Consider the following 13,646-nt stretch of genomic DNA (forward strand, 5'->3'; position numbering starts at 1 on the left):
CTGTTTTATATACATGAGAATATTAAGAAGTTGAGTAACTTGCACAGGACCACTGGATCATAAAAGAGGCAGCAGAGATGAAATTAAACTAATATCATTGATTCTCAAGTATATCATCTGTCTCTTATGTCTTTTTCAGCTGTCTTAGGTGACTTCCACCCCTGTGAAATTCATTGTGGCCTTGTGACTTTCTTTGAGAGAAGAAGCATAAGCAAAGGTGACAAGATTCATTCTTAGTGGAGATATTAATGACCAGTGCTTAATGTCTGTAATGTATAAAGCTGCTCCCCTGCCCTTTCTGTTGCAGCCATTTTCCCTGCCTCCCAACCACTTGTCAATCTGTGAACATCCTAGCTAGCTATTGGTTCATCAGTCAGCTTGCAAGTATCCTTCTCCAATATTGGTCCCCTGTTAGCCCTGCGGAATTCAACGGCTTTACTGTAGCTACCCTGCCATCTTTCCTCATCTTTCTCTCTTTCCTCCTCACTTTCTCTATCCTCCTGGCTTTCACACTTTCTTGCGTGTGCCCTTTCTCGTTCCCTTTCTTTTCCTCTCATTTTCTCTCTTACCCTGCAGGGAGACACTCTGTTTGCTTAATAAGCTCTCTTATGTGATTTCCCATGTCCGGTGTGGTTTCCGTGGGATTCCTTACAATGTCCACTCTACTCCTGCTTCAGCAGCCCTGTGCACACAGTGCAGAGAAAACATAAGATCAGAGAAACATGCAACAGTGAAGAAATACACAGAGAAAACCAGTCCCAGGTCACCACCTTAACTTACAGTGGACCTATTGTGAAAAAGAAATAACTTTTGTGGTTTTAAGCCATTTAGATTTTGGAGCTGCCTGTGCAATATAACTTATCCTAATGTATTCAACTAACTATTACTTCTATTCTAGGTCTACTTCTGATCTTTATTTCATATCAAATCAATTCCAATTTCCCCTTCTCTCAGAGCTATTATTTTAATTATATATGGCTATATAACAAACACTCTAAAATGTAAAACAACAATGAGTTTATTTTTTTCCTCATGATTCTGTGGGTTAACTGGGTTCAGCAGCATGGTTGTTCTGTTCCGTGTAGAGTATCAGAAGGTCACTGATGTGGCTGCATCCGGTTGGGAGCTTGACTGCGACAGGAATGTGTAAGCTGATTGGAGACCTCACTCCAGGTGGCCTCTCATCACTTAGAAATTCAGTTCAAGCATCTTTACAACATGTAGTTTTCCAAGAGGACAAACCCTAATGTGCAAGTGCTTATAAAATCTCTGCTTGCATCAAATTTGCTACTATCTCATTGGCCAAAGCAAGTCACATGGTTAGCATAGAGTCAATGTGGGTGGAGCTATACAAGGGCATGAATTCCAGAAGCTGTGGTTCTTTGGGGACCACCAATATAATAATTATTAGTTATATATTAACAAAAAATACTTATAGTCTTATAACTGTTTTCACATTTATTATTTAGTTTTGTTTAACAACAATCCATAAAGAACAAAAAAGCTGGGGAGATAGATAGCTCAGTTGGTAGAGTGCTTGCCTCGCAAGCACAAGGCCCTGGGTTCAATCCCCAGCACCAGGAAAAAAAAAAAAAAAAAAGAACAAAAAAATGCCATATGTATTTTACACAGATTTTCTGGGGATCAGAAATCTAGACAACTTAAAAATCACAAAACTAGTAAATCAGGTCTTCCTACTGAAAGTTCTGTGTCTTTCTACTAAATCACAGTTATCTTTGTCCAGAACAACCTGTGCTATGTAGCTGTGATTTTCACATTTGATCTTCCTAGGCTTAGAAAAATTGTTGACAAATAAGGAAATAATCCATTTTTTAAAATCTTGTGTAGTGCTCATATTATTTGTTTTCCATTTGGGGAAGGCTTGTACATAATTCTCAAGAACTCTGATAAACATCATTTCACAGTGCTACTATTGTAAAGCAAGTCCCATCTAAGGATGACTATTTGGAAGCATATTACTCATTTCAATCCCAGAAAGGGGAATTTATTTACACTCTATGAAACTCAAATTTTCTTCTGAAGAACAGAGCTTCTTTACTGCACTTTAGCCCTGTAACAAAGAATTTCAGCCCAAATCTAAATGCTAAGATTAACAGTGTATAACTGGGGTAGAGTTGGGATGGGGGCTTATAAAAAAAATTATAATGAGAAAGTATACAAAATAACTCTTACTGTTTGCAATTCCTTGATGCTAGAGAATAAGTCACAAGCTTAGGCCCAGTTCTGGCCTAAGAAGTGCTACCTGTGGTGCTGTTGCCATGGTAACCAATAACTCAAGCTAGAGATGCAGGAGAACTACATCTACATCTCTGATGCCCATCATGAGCTGGAATCTGGCACCAGACCCTCCCTGGATTAGGTGCCCCACTGAGGAATGGCCTCTGCCAGGTCCTGTTGTCTGGTCCCATACTCTGGGCCGCCAGTCTTCAGGTAGCACTTTTCATTAGGAGACTTAGCTCCCTGGGCAGCTTTGATCCATTGATCCTTTGATCCATTCCTTTCCTTTTCTTTGTCATTTTCCTGGTTTGGAGAAAAATAAGTAAAAGTTTAACTATGAAACAAACACCTCTGAACTCCCCTCCTTATAGAGATGCCCATGCAAGAAGCAATGTCAGGCTTCACACTCAGCTACTTTTGTCACCCATCTCATGACATACTAACTTCATGGGAGTGGGAAAAATACAAACACAAACAAATGTCATGGGGTGAGAATTAGAAAAGTCAGTCAGTCTGACCAAGGGAGCTCAGTGAAATTGTAGCTTTGATAACTAGGTAGGAAAATCCTCTTCTATACTACCCTGAAGTTGGGACAATCAATCCTTCAGGGCCCGTGGTGTCCCTATCAGGATGTCACATACCTTGTTTTGTATTCTGTGGTACTCATTTAACACATACTGATATTTGGGTTGAGTAAGACCAAAGAAGACAGCAAATCTTCCACCAAGGAATTCACAAGCTAAAAGAGAGAATAAGCACTTGGGTAAATTGAATCAATAACTAACGCTTAGCATCAGTTGAGGAGCCAAGGGTTTAAACTTGCCTACGAGTGATCTATCACTTAACCTTCAGTACATTTAACTGACAAAATATTTCAACTGCCTTGGACTCTAAAAAATTCTAGGACTCAAAGGAAATTTGTCAAATCTTCTATCTTCATATGAAACTATATTTAAACTACCCTTTCTGGATAAATATGTCAGGAGGAATTTTTGAAACACTGAACAAGTACAATGTGGACCTTGAACAATCGGAAAAGACTCTGCCCTTTGCCATGTGAATCACTGGACATCAGCTAGAAATGTATTTCAAATGGTACCAAAAACTCAATATAGTGTTACCAAAATTAATGTCAGAAATTCTTCCTTGAATGAAAACAAACTTCTGGGTTGTTTGTTTGTTTGGTTGGTTTTGGTACTAGGGGTTGAAACCAGGGGTGCTTAATTAGTGAGCCATAGCCCAAATCTTTTATTTTTTGAGACAGGGTCTCGCTAAGTTGCTTAAGGCCTTGCTAAATTGCTGAGGCTGGCTTTGAACTTGTGATCCTCTTGCCTCAGCCTCCCTAGCTGTTGGGATTACAGGCATGCACCACCATGCCTGGTGAAAATGAATTTATTAGCAGTTGTTCAAGGTCTTTCTTATTTACTTCCAGTCATAGTAACAAGGAGCCCTAGAGCCCTAGAGACTCAGCACTACAATTGTTAGAGTCAGTGATTGAGATGTAGTGTGATTGAGTGTAGATGTTTCCTCAAGGAGTCACCTAGAAATGTTTCCCTTTAAAATCTTAGGACTTCTGACCTTCTTCTCCAGTTTAGGAACATTGAGTATCTTAAAAGCAGAGACTGTCATTTGTCTTTGTGTCCCAGGGTCCAATGCTGGACATATAATAGGCACTCAGTAATGATTTTTGGATGAATGAATAAAGATTAATTTTTAAGAGCTGCATTTTGTATTTTCTAGGACTCTTAAAGTAAGATTCCTCCCTGTCATATTGCCATGCATATGCAAGTTAGAAGGAAATGAGTAATTAGATGTTGCCAGTTGTGTTCAAAAGAAGATGGATGAAAGTCATGTGAAATAAGATGCAGTGTTTCATAGGTTGTAAATAGCCACATGGGCCATTCGTTATGCCCCTGGAGGGGCTGATGAAGTTTGTGTTTATAATAGAGTAATAATGAGGAGGGAACTTAAAACTACATCATATAACGATAATTTTTTAAAAAATAAAAGTTTATTGAAGCATCAACTCAGGGAGGACTGCATATTGTCTTCAAATATTTGAAATTCTGTCCTGCAAAAGAGGGATCAGACTGGTTTATATAGCTCTGAGAAAGACAACCAGAAGGATTGAGAGCATCTGAAAAGAAGACAAAATTTGGGCCAAGATAAGAAAGAATTTACTAATAAATGTTGGCAAAAGATGGAAGGGTCTGCCTGAAGATGTGAGGTTCCACACCTTTGAAAAGATAAAGCACAGACTGAGAATTCTGTGACTTCTTCAGAATGGAGTGGATTAAACCTCTGCAAGTCACATCTACCTTGGAGGGCCTGTCAGAATGTAGTTAAGATCGAGAAAAAAAAAATCTTAACCATACTTACTAGAAAATGAGCAGCTTGCTATCTGTCCTGCCCAAAACCACAGGTAGGGTCCCCATGAGAGTTTAGACTGAAAGAAAGAGAGAAATCAAACTAGAATCATTAATAACAGGAGTGGTGACTGCAGTCTTTTATGTAGAGATTTCAAAATGCTTTATAATGTTTCATGTTCCCTATTATAGATGAGAAAACAAAGACGATCAAAACTATAAGCTGTCCATACATGGATTTAGAAAGCAAATAAGGAATCCAAGGACTTAGTAGTGTAAAACTCAATTTTCTACAAACCTTGTCTGGCTCAATCTCTCATTTATTCAGCCTCATATGCACCAGTATTGATACTATAAGCTTACAGGGTCAGGTGTTGAACTCATTCTCTGCTCATCTTTTTCTTCCTCCTCTTCCTCCTCTGTGCTGTATTCTTCCATGATGTCTCCATCAGCAAAATGAATAATCCTTTTGGGAGTAGTCTTCTTGAAAGATCCACTCTTCTCTAGTTCTAATTGCTGGATTTCGTCTTTCTTCATAAGGAAACAAGACAACTAGTAACTTAAAAACAGGACACCTTAGGGCAAATTGCCCAGGGCAGTGTTTATATAGCTAGCAGGTGTCTAGTTATTTTCAGTTAACAGTAAAAACAGAGTTCAGAGGTGATTACATCCGAAGCTCATCAATTCTTCAAGTCCAAGAAAGAACTGTACTAAAATGGAAGAGAAAATGTTTTCATTGGATCTTTAAATAAAAATTTCAGCAGGGTTTCCTGACTGCAAAGACCACAACTGCTAGAACAAAAGGGCCATTGCCCCCTCCCCTGCTTAGAAGTTTCTCCAACATAGGGAATGTTAAGAGTACAGACTTTATACAGAGAAGACATTTGTAATATATATATATATATATATTACAATTCATTGGTGTGTCAGCTTTGGGTCTCTGTAACTAAAATACCTGACAAGAACAACTTAGAGGAAAAAGGGTTTATTTTGACTCATGGTTTCAGACTGTTTCAGAGGATTCAGTCCACCATGAGCTGACTTCAAGGTTGAAACATCATGATGGAAGGGCAAGGCAGAGGAAAGCTGCTCAGCTCATGGAAGCTAGGAAAGAGAGAAAGAGAACAGGGGTCGGGGGAAGGGACCTTTCTTTCCAGAACAGTCCATCAGTGACCTACTTCTTCTAACTAGATCCCACCTCCCAGTAGTCCATTCAGCCACCTGAATGAGGGCAGAGACCTTGTGATCCAATCATTGCATAAAAGCCCCACCTCTGAAACTTGCTGCATTGGGACCCACACTTCCAACACATGAGCTTTTGGGAAGATACTGCAGATCAGATAAAATACAAACAGTTCAATCAAAACATGGAGAAAATATTTTAATAGATACTTTATCATAGAAGATTTACGAATGGCAAATAAACACATGAAAGATGCTCAGTACCACTAATAGGGAAATACAAAATGAAACTCTAGAGAAATATAACAACTTATCCATTACAATGGCTAAAATTAAGAAATACTAAGAATACTAAATGTTGGGGAATATGTGATGAAACACATTGCTAGTGGGAATGCAAAATGGTACAGTCACTTTAGAAAACAGTTTGGCAGTTTCTTAAAAGTGCACTTACCATATGCTCTTGTAATTTTACCCTTACATATTCACCCAAGTAAAATGAAAACATTTGTATGTGAATATTCATAGCAGTTTTAATTTAAGAATCCAAAACTAAAAACAATTTTAATGTCCATTAACTGGTGAATAAACATAATGTGATATGTGTGTTTGATGGAATACTACTCAATGATTAAAAATAACAGGCTACTAATATTTGCAACACCATAAATGACTCTTAAAAGCATTGTGCTAAGTGAAAGAAGCCAGACACTGCATAGTATGTGTTTTTTCATGTGAAATTTTAGAAAAGATAAAATTATAGTAATAGAAAACAGAAGTGTTTGCTAGAAGTGATGAAAGAGATGAACTACAAATGGACAAATAAGAACTGTTTAGGAGGATGATGAAAATGTTCTAATGTTGTGATTGCAGTGACTGAGTACATTTGTCAAAACAAATTCAATGCTGAAATTAGTTAATTTTACCATATTTAAGTTATATCTCAATAAAGCTGAAAAGCTTTGGAGCCATACTACCTAGATTTTAAAATCCTAGTGTTTATTAAACTTGTACCATGGTTTCTTCATCTACAAAATAATACTCTAGAATAACATAATAAGGAAGTTTTCTTATATAACTGTTGTAAGGAGTAAATAAGTACAGACATATAAAGGAGCTAAAAACAATTCTTAGCAAAAGTATTTAATAAACTCTAGTTGTTATTAAGTTCTTAACATTCGCCTAATAGTCTCTGTCAGGCAATCCTCTAGTATTGTAAGCACACTTATCATAATTCACACTTAATGTATTTTAACATTATACCAGCAATTTGGAATAATTTTCCTTCCTGTTTCAAACACTCAGAAATCCTGGATAAAATTAAAGAAACAAAAACATTATATCATAACTGTACTCAGGACGTAAGAGAAAGAAAGACAGAATAAAGATGGAGACAGAAGAGTAAGCCAGCCAGCTAGCCTAAGCTTCAGAAAAAGACAGAACAAAAAATAAGTGTGAACTAAAGCCAAGATGACCCCGGGAGTTTCAGAACCAGGTGCAGGCAATGAAATTAGAGTTCTAACACTGATACAGAAAGGAGAGAACACATTCAGATGCCATGGGTGTGGGAAGCTTAAATGAAGCTACCTAGACCCACTTCTAAGTAATAAAGCACTATCTTATCTATAACACATGGACTAGAAAAGCTACCTCCTGGCCTGCAAAAAGTAGCAGTTTGCCACCTCCTAGAAACATAGGTAGAAAATGCCACCTGAAAAAAATTAGAATCCCAGGCCAGTAACAAATGCTGGTGTATGGGCCAAATTCAGTCTTCATACGGCATGATGTCCTAAAGTGAAGACAAGTGAACTAAAGATAGTGAGTTTTCTCTGATATGCAGATGATAATTCACAATGTGGGGTGAGGGTTGCTAGCGAAGAATAGAATTACTTTAGATTAGGTAGAGGGGAATGAAGGAGTATGGGGGTAAGAAGGATAGTAGAGTGAAACAGACATTATTACTTCATGACATATATGACTGCATGACCAATGTGATCCTACAATATGTACAATCAGAAAAATGAGAAATAATTGTACTCCATTTATGTATGATTTATCAAAATGCACAAATGCATTCTACTATCATGCACAACTAATTAGAATAAATTAAAAAATGTTTTTTAAAAAGGATAGTGAAACCCACATAACTCTGTCAAAAACAAATTGGAAAACACCTTGGAGCAATACTTATTGCTTATTGCAAAACCTCATAAACCACACAAAGAAATTGACAATAATTAGGAAGGTTTGGCAGATGAAGATATTGTGAGAGTTCTTATGTTTGTTGGTATTCTGTTACCATAATAAAATGCCCGAGGTGATCAACTTATAAGGAAGAAGGGTTTATTTTGGTTCATGGTTTCATGTCTTAATCTATGGTCAGTTAGCACTATTGCTGTTGGACCTTTAAAGGTAACTAAAAAAATATGGAAATAGAATGTATAGCTTCAAAACTAGTAGAATTAAAAAAAGAGCAAAGAGTGAGTCCCAGACACCCTTCCCATGAGACAAACCTCTCTCTTTCTCTCTCTCTCTCTCTCTCTCAACCCCTCTTCCCTCCCTCCCTCCCTTCCCCCACTTTTTCTTTTCTCCCTACTCTTTTCTTCTGGGAAATGAGGACCTGGAGTTTAAATAAAGAATAACAAACAGAAAAAAAAAAAAAAAAAAAAGCAAAGAAAAAGCATGATCAATAGAAACACTAAATAAAATATTAGAAATAATTCCAAATAAATCAGTGATTATAATAAATTAAATAGATTGTCAGTCATTTATCAAAATGAGGACTAACAAATTGAATTCTAAAAACATTTTATGGTCACTACAAACATGATTGAATGCATGCATATATTATGTGTACTTACATACACATATGTTTATATCTTTTTAAATAAATCACCAAATCTTATTGGTGTAATGCTGAGTTTATGTCATTGCCAAGATCAGAATTCCAAAAGGCCTGGAAGACAAAAGGGTTAAACTTCCACAGGGAGGTGATGTTATACTGTCCCTCCAGGGACCTCTGAGGAGCCCTGAATGAAACACTTGTTTTTCCCTGACTTAATTAGTGCCAATCTATCCCAGAAGAGCCTTGAGCAAGAAATGAGAAGAGATGTTACCCTTTAGTTTCTGATGCCATAGGATAGCCAAAAAATATCCATTTTAATTTGTGGTTTAAGACCAACAATTGCTAAGCATAATAGCATTGAAAAAGTAAATACTATCAGTATAGTAAGAACTAAAATACATTCTGCAACAACAAACAAACGAAAATCAGAACATTTTCAGAGAGCAACTCACACAATGCTGCTGTTTTCTTTTGTTGATGTAATTAGTTCTGTTTGGTGTTGGAAGTACTGCAACATTTGGTTCTAGAAGTTGTTTGATAGATGATAAACTAGGCTGAGGCCAAACAGAGCCCCTGAGTATGCTGATGTGGAAGTGTTCTCTTGTGTTTGTCTTGTAGGGTGGGACAGGTTTGAGTTGTGGGAAGGTATGTTGGATTTATAGTCACCATTAACTACACTCAGTGGCCCGTATAAAGACACTCAGTATCTTTATATTAGAATCAGCTAGGGGGCTTTGAAAAAATTCCAAACATGGGCCACACCCCAGACTACTTAAATCATAATCTCTAGGGGTGAGATGAAGACATCAGTTTTATTTTAAGTTGTTCAGGTAAACCCATCATACAGGCAAATTTGGAGACCAGTGCTCTAAGAACAGGGAGGAAAAAAAGAACTTTGAAGTTGAAACAGAAAAGTCTTGTGTGATTCGGTAATGTTGTATTACAGAAAGCTTAAACATCAAACTGGATCCAAGACACCTTCCAGGAAAGTTTCTTGCTGTCTGCTTCCTGAGTCCCCTTCTGCTGCACCTACTTAAAAAGTTTAAATATCAAAAAATTTTAAAGAAGCACTTATATCTCATTAGTTAATTTACTCCTCTTAAGACTGTCCCAACCCATGCATTTCTAAACCAAATGAAATATGCATATACACACACCCCATCCTCCATATATCTGGCTCAATCCTATTATGTTGGCTCTCTGAAGAAAACACTAGTCCCTATTCCTCATAATAGTGATATACATTAAATGGACAGAGACGTGTTTTAATTCAGAGATTTTTATGGAGGTTTTGAAGGAGTAGGGAAGAGATCTAACTCACAGTTCATTTAGTAAATGTTTTTTCTGCCACCTAATGGGCATTTTAGAATATGCTATGCAGAATCCTTGTAATCACATGGCCTCTCATAGAGAGGGGGCGCTATAGCAGTTTGGAATCTGTTTTCATAAACCTGCGGAGCTCTGCTAACCTCACACCAAAACCTAGTCATGGATATTCTGTAAGTGATCTTTTAGTGAACCAAATACTCTCTGTATTAAGCTTTTGATTTCAGTTGAGTTCTTATAAGCACCTCTGCCTTAAAAACTCCAAATCTAGTATATCAAGGATAAAGTACATAATTAATAGATCATATACTCAGTTCAACTGTGCAATAGTGGAGTAGCCCAGGGCTCAGTGATTGGGCCTCTTCTCTTTTCTGTCCATCCTTTGATGATCCTCCTTCAATCCTATGGTTTAAAACTGTCTACATACAGGTGACTTGAACACTTACATTCTCCATGTCAAGCTTTTCCTCTGAATCTAATTCACAAATTCAACTGCATGCTTGATACCTCTTCTTGGATGTCTGACGGACTTCACAGTTCTGATTTGTCTAAATCTTTGTTCATGCTTTGAGAGCAAACCCCTCCACCCCACCCTGACCCCCAGAAAAATTCCCCTCTACTCCTCTGGCAGTCTTCCCATGTCAATACATGGCAACTCTATTCTTCCAGGTGCTGTGGCCAAAAACATAGTCATTCTTGATTCTTTTCCTTTAATCACATCTCACATTTAATCTGTCAGGAAATTTTCTCAAATATTTCCAGAATCCTAATACTTCTCACCACTTCACTGCCACCACCTATTCTAAGCCATCACCTCTCACCTATATTATTGCAATGGTCTTGTTAGGCCCCCTACAGTCTACACTTAAAAAGCAGTTAGAAATAAGACAGATCATGTCACTTGTCTGTTTAAAACTCACCAGTGAGTCACCCAGAGTAAAAGCTGAAGCCCTTATGATGGCCTACAAGACTCATTGGACCTCATCTTGTACTACTCTCCCCTCAGTGACATCTCTCTAACCACATGGCCTCCTTCCTGCAGTTCTTGAGGGCACACTACCCGCAGAGACCTTTGTACTAGCTGCTCTCTCCACTCTTCCTTTTTCTCTTAGACTTTGTTCCTTGTTTACTTCATCTTTAACTCAAACAGCACTTCCCTGAGTTCCTTCCAGGGAACTTGTCATTCCCTTCACCACCACCTACCACTGAACTTCTTACATCCTGCTTCATTTTTTTTCTTAGTACTTATCCACATCAAACATACTCATTTCACTCATCCTCCCCTCCCTCTCTCTTACTTTCTTTCCCTTTGCCGTTTAGCAGACTAGGAAAGGTTTTTACCTGTATGTTCGCTGGTCTAGCTTCCCTACAATGCCTGATGCATAGCTGGAACTCAGTATTCATTTGCTGAATGAATCATGTATTTAACGTGTGGAAGAAGGTACTCTATAATAAATTGGAAAAACAAGAACAGACTTGCAATTGTTTTATTTCCTGCTCTTAAAAACTTTTTTCTCATTATATCTGTGCATTTATCATTTAACTCCTTTACTGAAACAACATCATAATCTGTGTTAAGAAAATAACACACTAGTTCTACAGTTTGACATTTAACTTCAAAGTATAATACCTAAAATTTGCAAAGAGTTCTTTCAGCTTTATCTAGACAATGTTTTCAAATGCACAAGGAAAAAATTGCAGCAAAGAACCAGTGCTGGGCAAATTTACACAAGAGCTCATTGGCACCGCTTCTAGTTTCCCTCTTCCCCTGAAGTTCTAACCTCTGGGAGAGCAGGGCAGAGACCAAAACCCCACTCTCGGCCTCAGTTTCAGAGGGAATTGGCCCTAGGGGTGTGTGCGTGTGTGTGTGTGGCAGCAGGATAGTGAGGAAAAACATGAAATATGAATAAACACAATGTATAAGCAAACCATTGCTGCTCACTCCTTGAGAATTACTGGCGAAGTAGCACCTGTCAAGATTTTTTTAATCTTTTTTCTTTCAGTGTTAAACTGTATATGCACAAAATTACTTACCTGCTTTTCCACTGGGTGTTTCCCAACTTTTATATGACATGATGTAGAAGAATTGTTTGAAATTCTGCAGGTGACCAGCCTGGGAGCTCCAGCCACCTCAGGACCTAGCCAGCTAGGTTCCAAGAAGGCTATAAGCGTGAAGCCAACTACTTGAGGAAACAAACATCAACATTCAAGCAAGATACTGGGTCATCTTTCCCCATTTCGTAAGGGGAGCACTGGGTGACTATATGAGCTTAGGCCTATCTCAAGCACATCACAGGCATTAGATGCATTGGGTTGTGTGACAGCCATGGCCTTTTGGATGAGCACAATCAAATACGTTTTCTGTACTGTAATTCATAAACTATTATTTATAGATTATTTTCAATGAAAAAAAATTTAGGTTTAAGCAATTACTCAAATTACAAGTAAAAAAATCTTAAAACACAATTATGGTAACCCAGTGTGACATGAGTTTGCTTTTATATATGCTAAAAGAGATTAGAAATGCAGTATTTTCTGAAGCACTAGAATTAAACTCTGGAGAGTAAGGAATACTTCCAAGTGGTTTTATTTCTGGGTGTGTTTTTATAGCACTGAAAATGCCACTGCAAGTGTGCAAATTACAAAAGTTTTTCAACAGATTATGGTACAACAATAATAAGCTCCCTAGTTTAGCTTACCACAGTACACAAATGCTCACCATTCTGCATATTTTTGTGTCAAAAATAAACACATCCATCAAAATCCTACTTTAAGATTAAGAAGTGATAAATAACAATAAACATAAGTAGAAACCAAACAGGTCAAGGAGTGATTAAGATTTGGTATGCCCACGAAGCATAAAACAAATGAATCTGTCATTTTATTTTTTTATTTTCTGCAATTCTGGGGGTTGAACTCAGGGCCTCATGCACGCTAACCAAGCACTCTACTACTGAGCTACACACCCCCGCTCTATATCTGTCAATTCAAACATTACTGTGAATATTAAGATTTTGCATTATATTAACTCTATTAGCTAAGTATAAAAATATTTATCAAAAAACAAAAATTCCAATGAAAATGTAGGTAAAATTGTTTTTATTTTCATAAATAAAGATAATTCATTATACAAACAACACTTAGCAGAAACAATATGTAAGCTGTCACAGCCTGGTATGAAATTTATGCAATAGTTAATACAAATAGTTACACCTCCCTCTAACCTTCATGCAACTTCTTTACATTTGATAATTTCCAACACCATTTCAAAAAATCTTACATATAATGGGGTATTAAAAGGATAAAGCGTTACAGTTGCTGAGTCAACAGAATACTTTTGATCATGTCAAAACTGACAAATTATTTATTTAAATACCAGTATTTACTGCATTTTACAGAAGCACTGAGCATATCACGTTTCCATTTCAAACATGGTAGTATAATCCACAAAAATATCAATATGAAAATTTAGTAACTAGGTTAATAAGCACTAGTATCTAAGATAAACAGGTCCTCAAGTACTGTTTAACGTTTTGTCAGCAGATGACATACAGCAACAAGTCAATTTGTAGTAAGTGATTTTTAACAGTGAACTTTTAATATTTTCTATAAGCAGCAAAATAAAACTGTTCAGTAATTGCTCCAAATATTCCAGAAACTGTAACTTCAGATATTAAATATATACTGCA

At 37.1% G+C, this 13,646-nt stretch overlaps 1 protein-coding gene across 1 annotated transcript; it reads right to left on the minus strand.

The window, feature by feature from the left end:
- Positions 1 to 1,590: 1,590 nt before the first annotated feature.
- Positions 1,591 to 8,290, minus strand: FAM177B (family with sequence similarity 177 member B). Its single transcript, XM_079107972.1, has 4 exons — positions 4,968 to 8,290; positions 4,618 to 4,684; positions 2,880 to 2,977; positions 1,591 to 2,541 (listed from the first exon to the last, which is right to left on the minus strand). Exons 1-4 carry the CDS (start codon positions 5,139 to 5,141, stop codon positions 2,377 to 2,379), a joined length of 504 nt encoding a protein of 167 aa, XP_078964098.1. The 5' UTR covers positions 5,142 to 8,290; the 3' UTR covers positions 1,591 to 2,376.
- Between the last annotated feature and the right edge of the window lie 5,356 nt (positions 8,291 to 13,646).

This window comes from Sciurus vulgaris (genome assembly GCF_902686455.1).
Source record: "Sciurus vulgaris genome assembly, chromosome: 12".
Classification (NCBI taxonomy): Eukaryota; Metazoa; Chordata; class Mammalia; order Rodentia; family Sciuridae; genus Sciurus; species Sciurus vulgaris.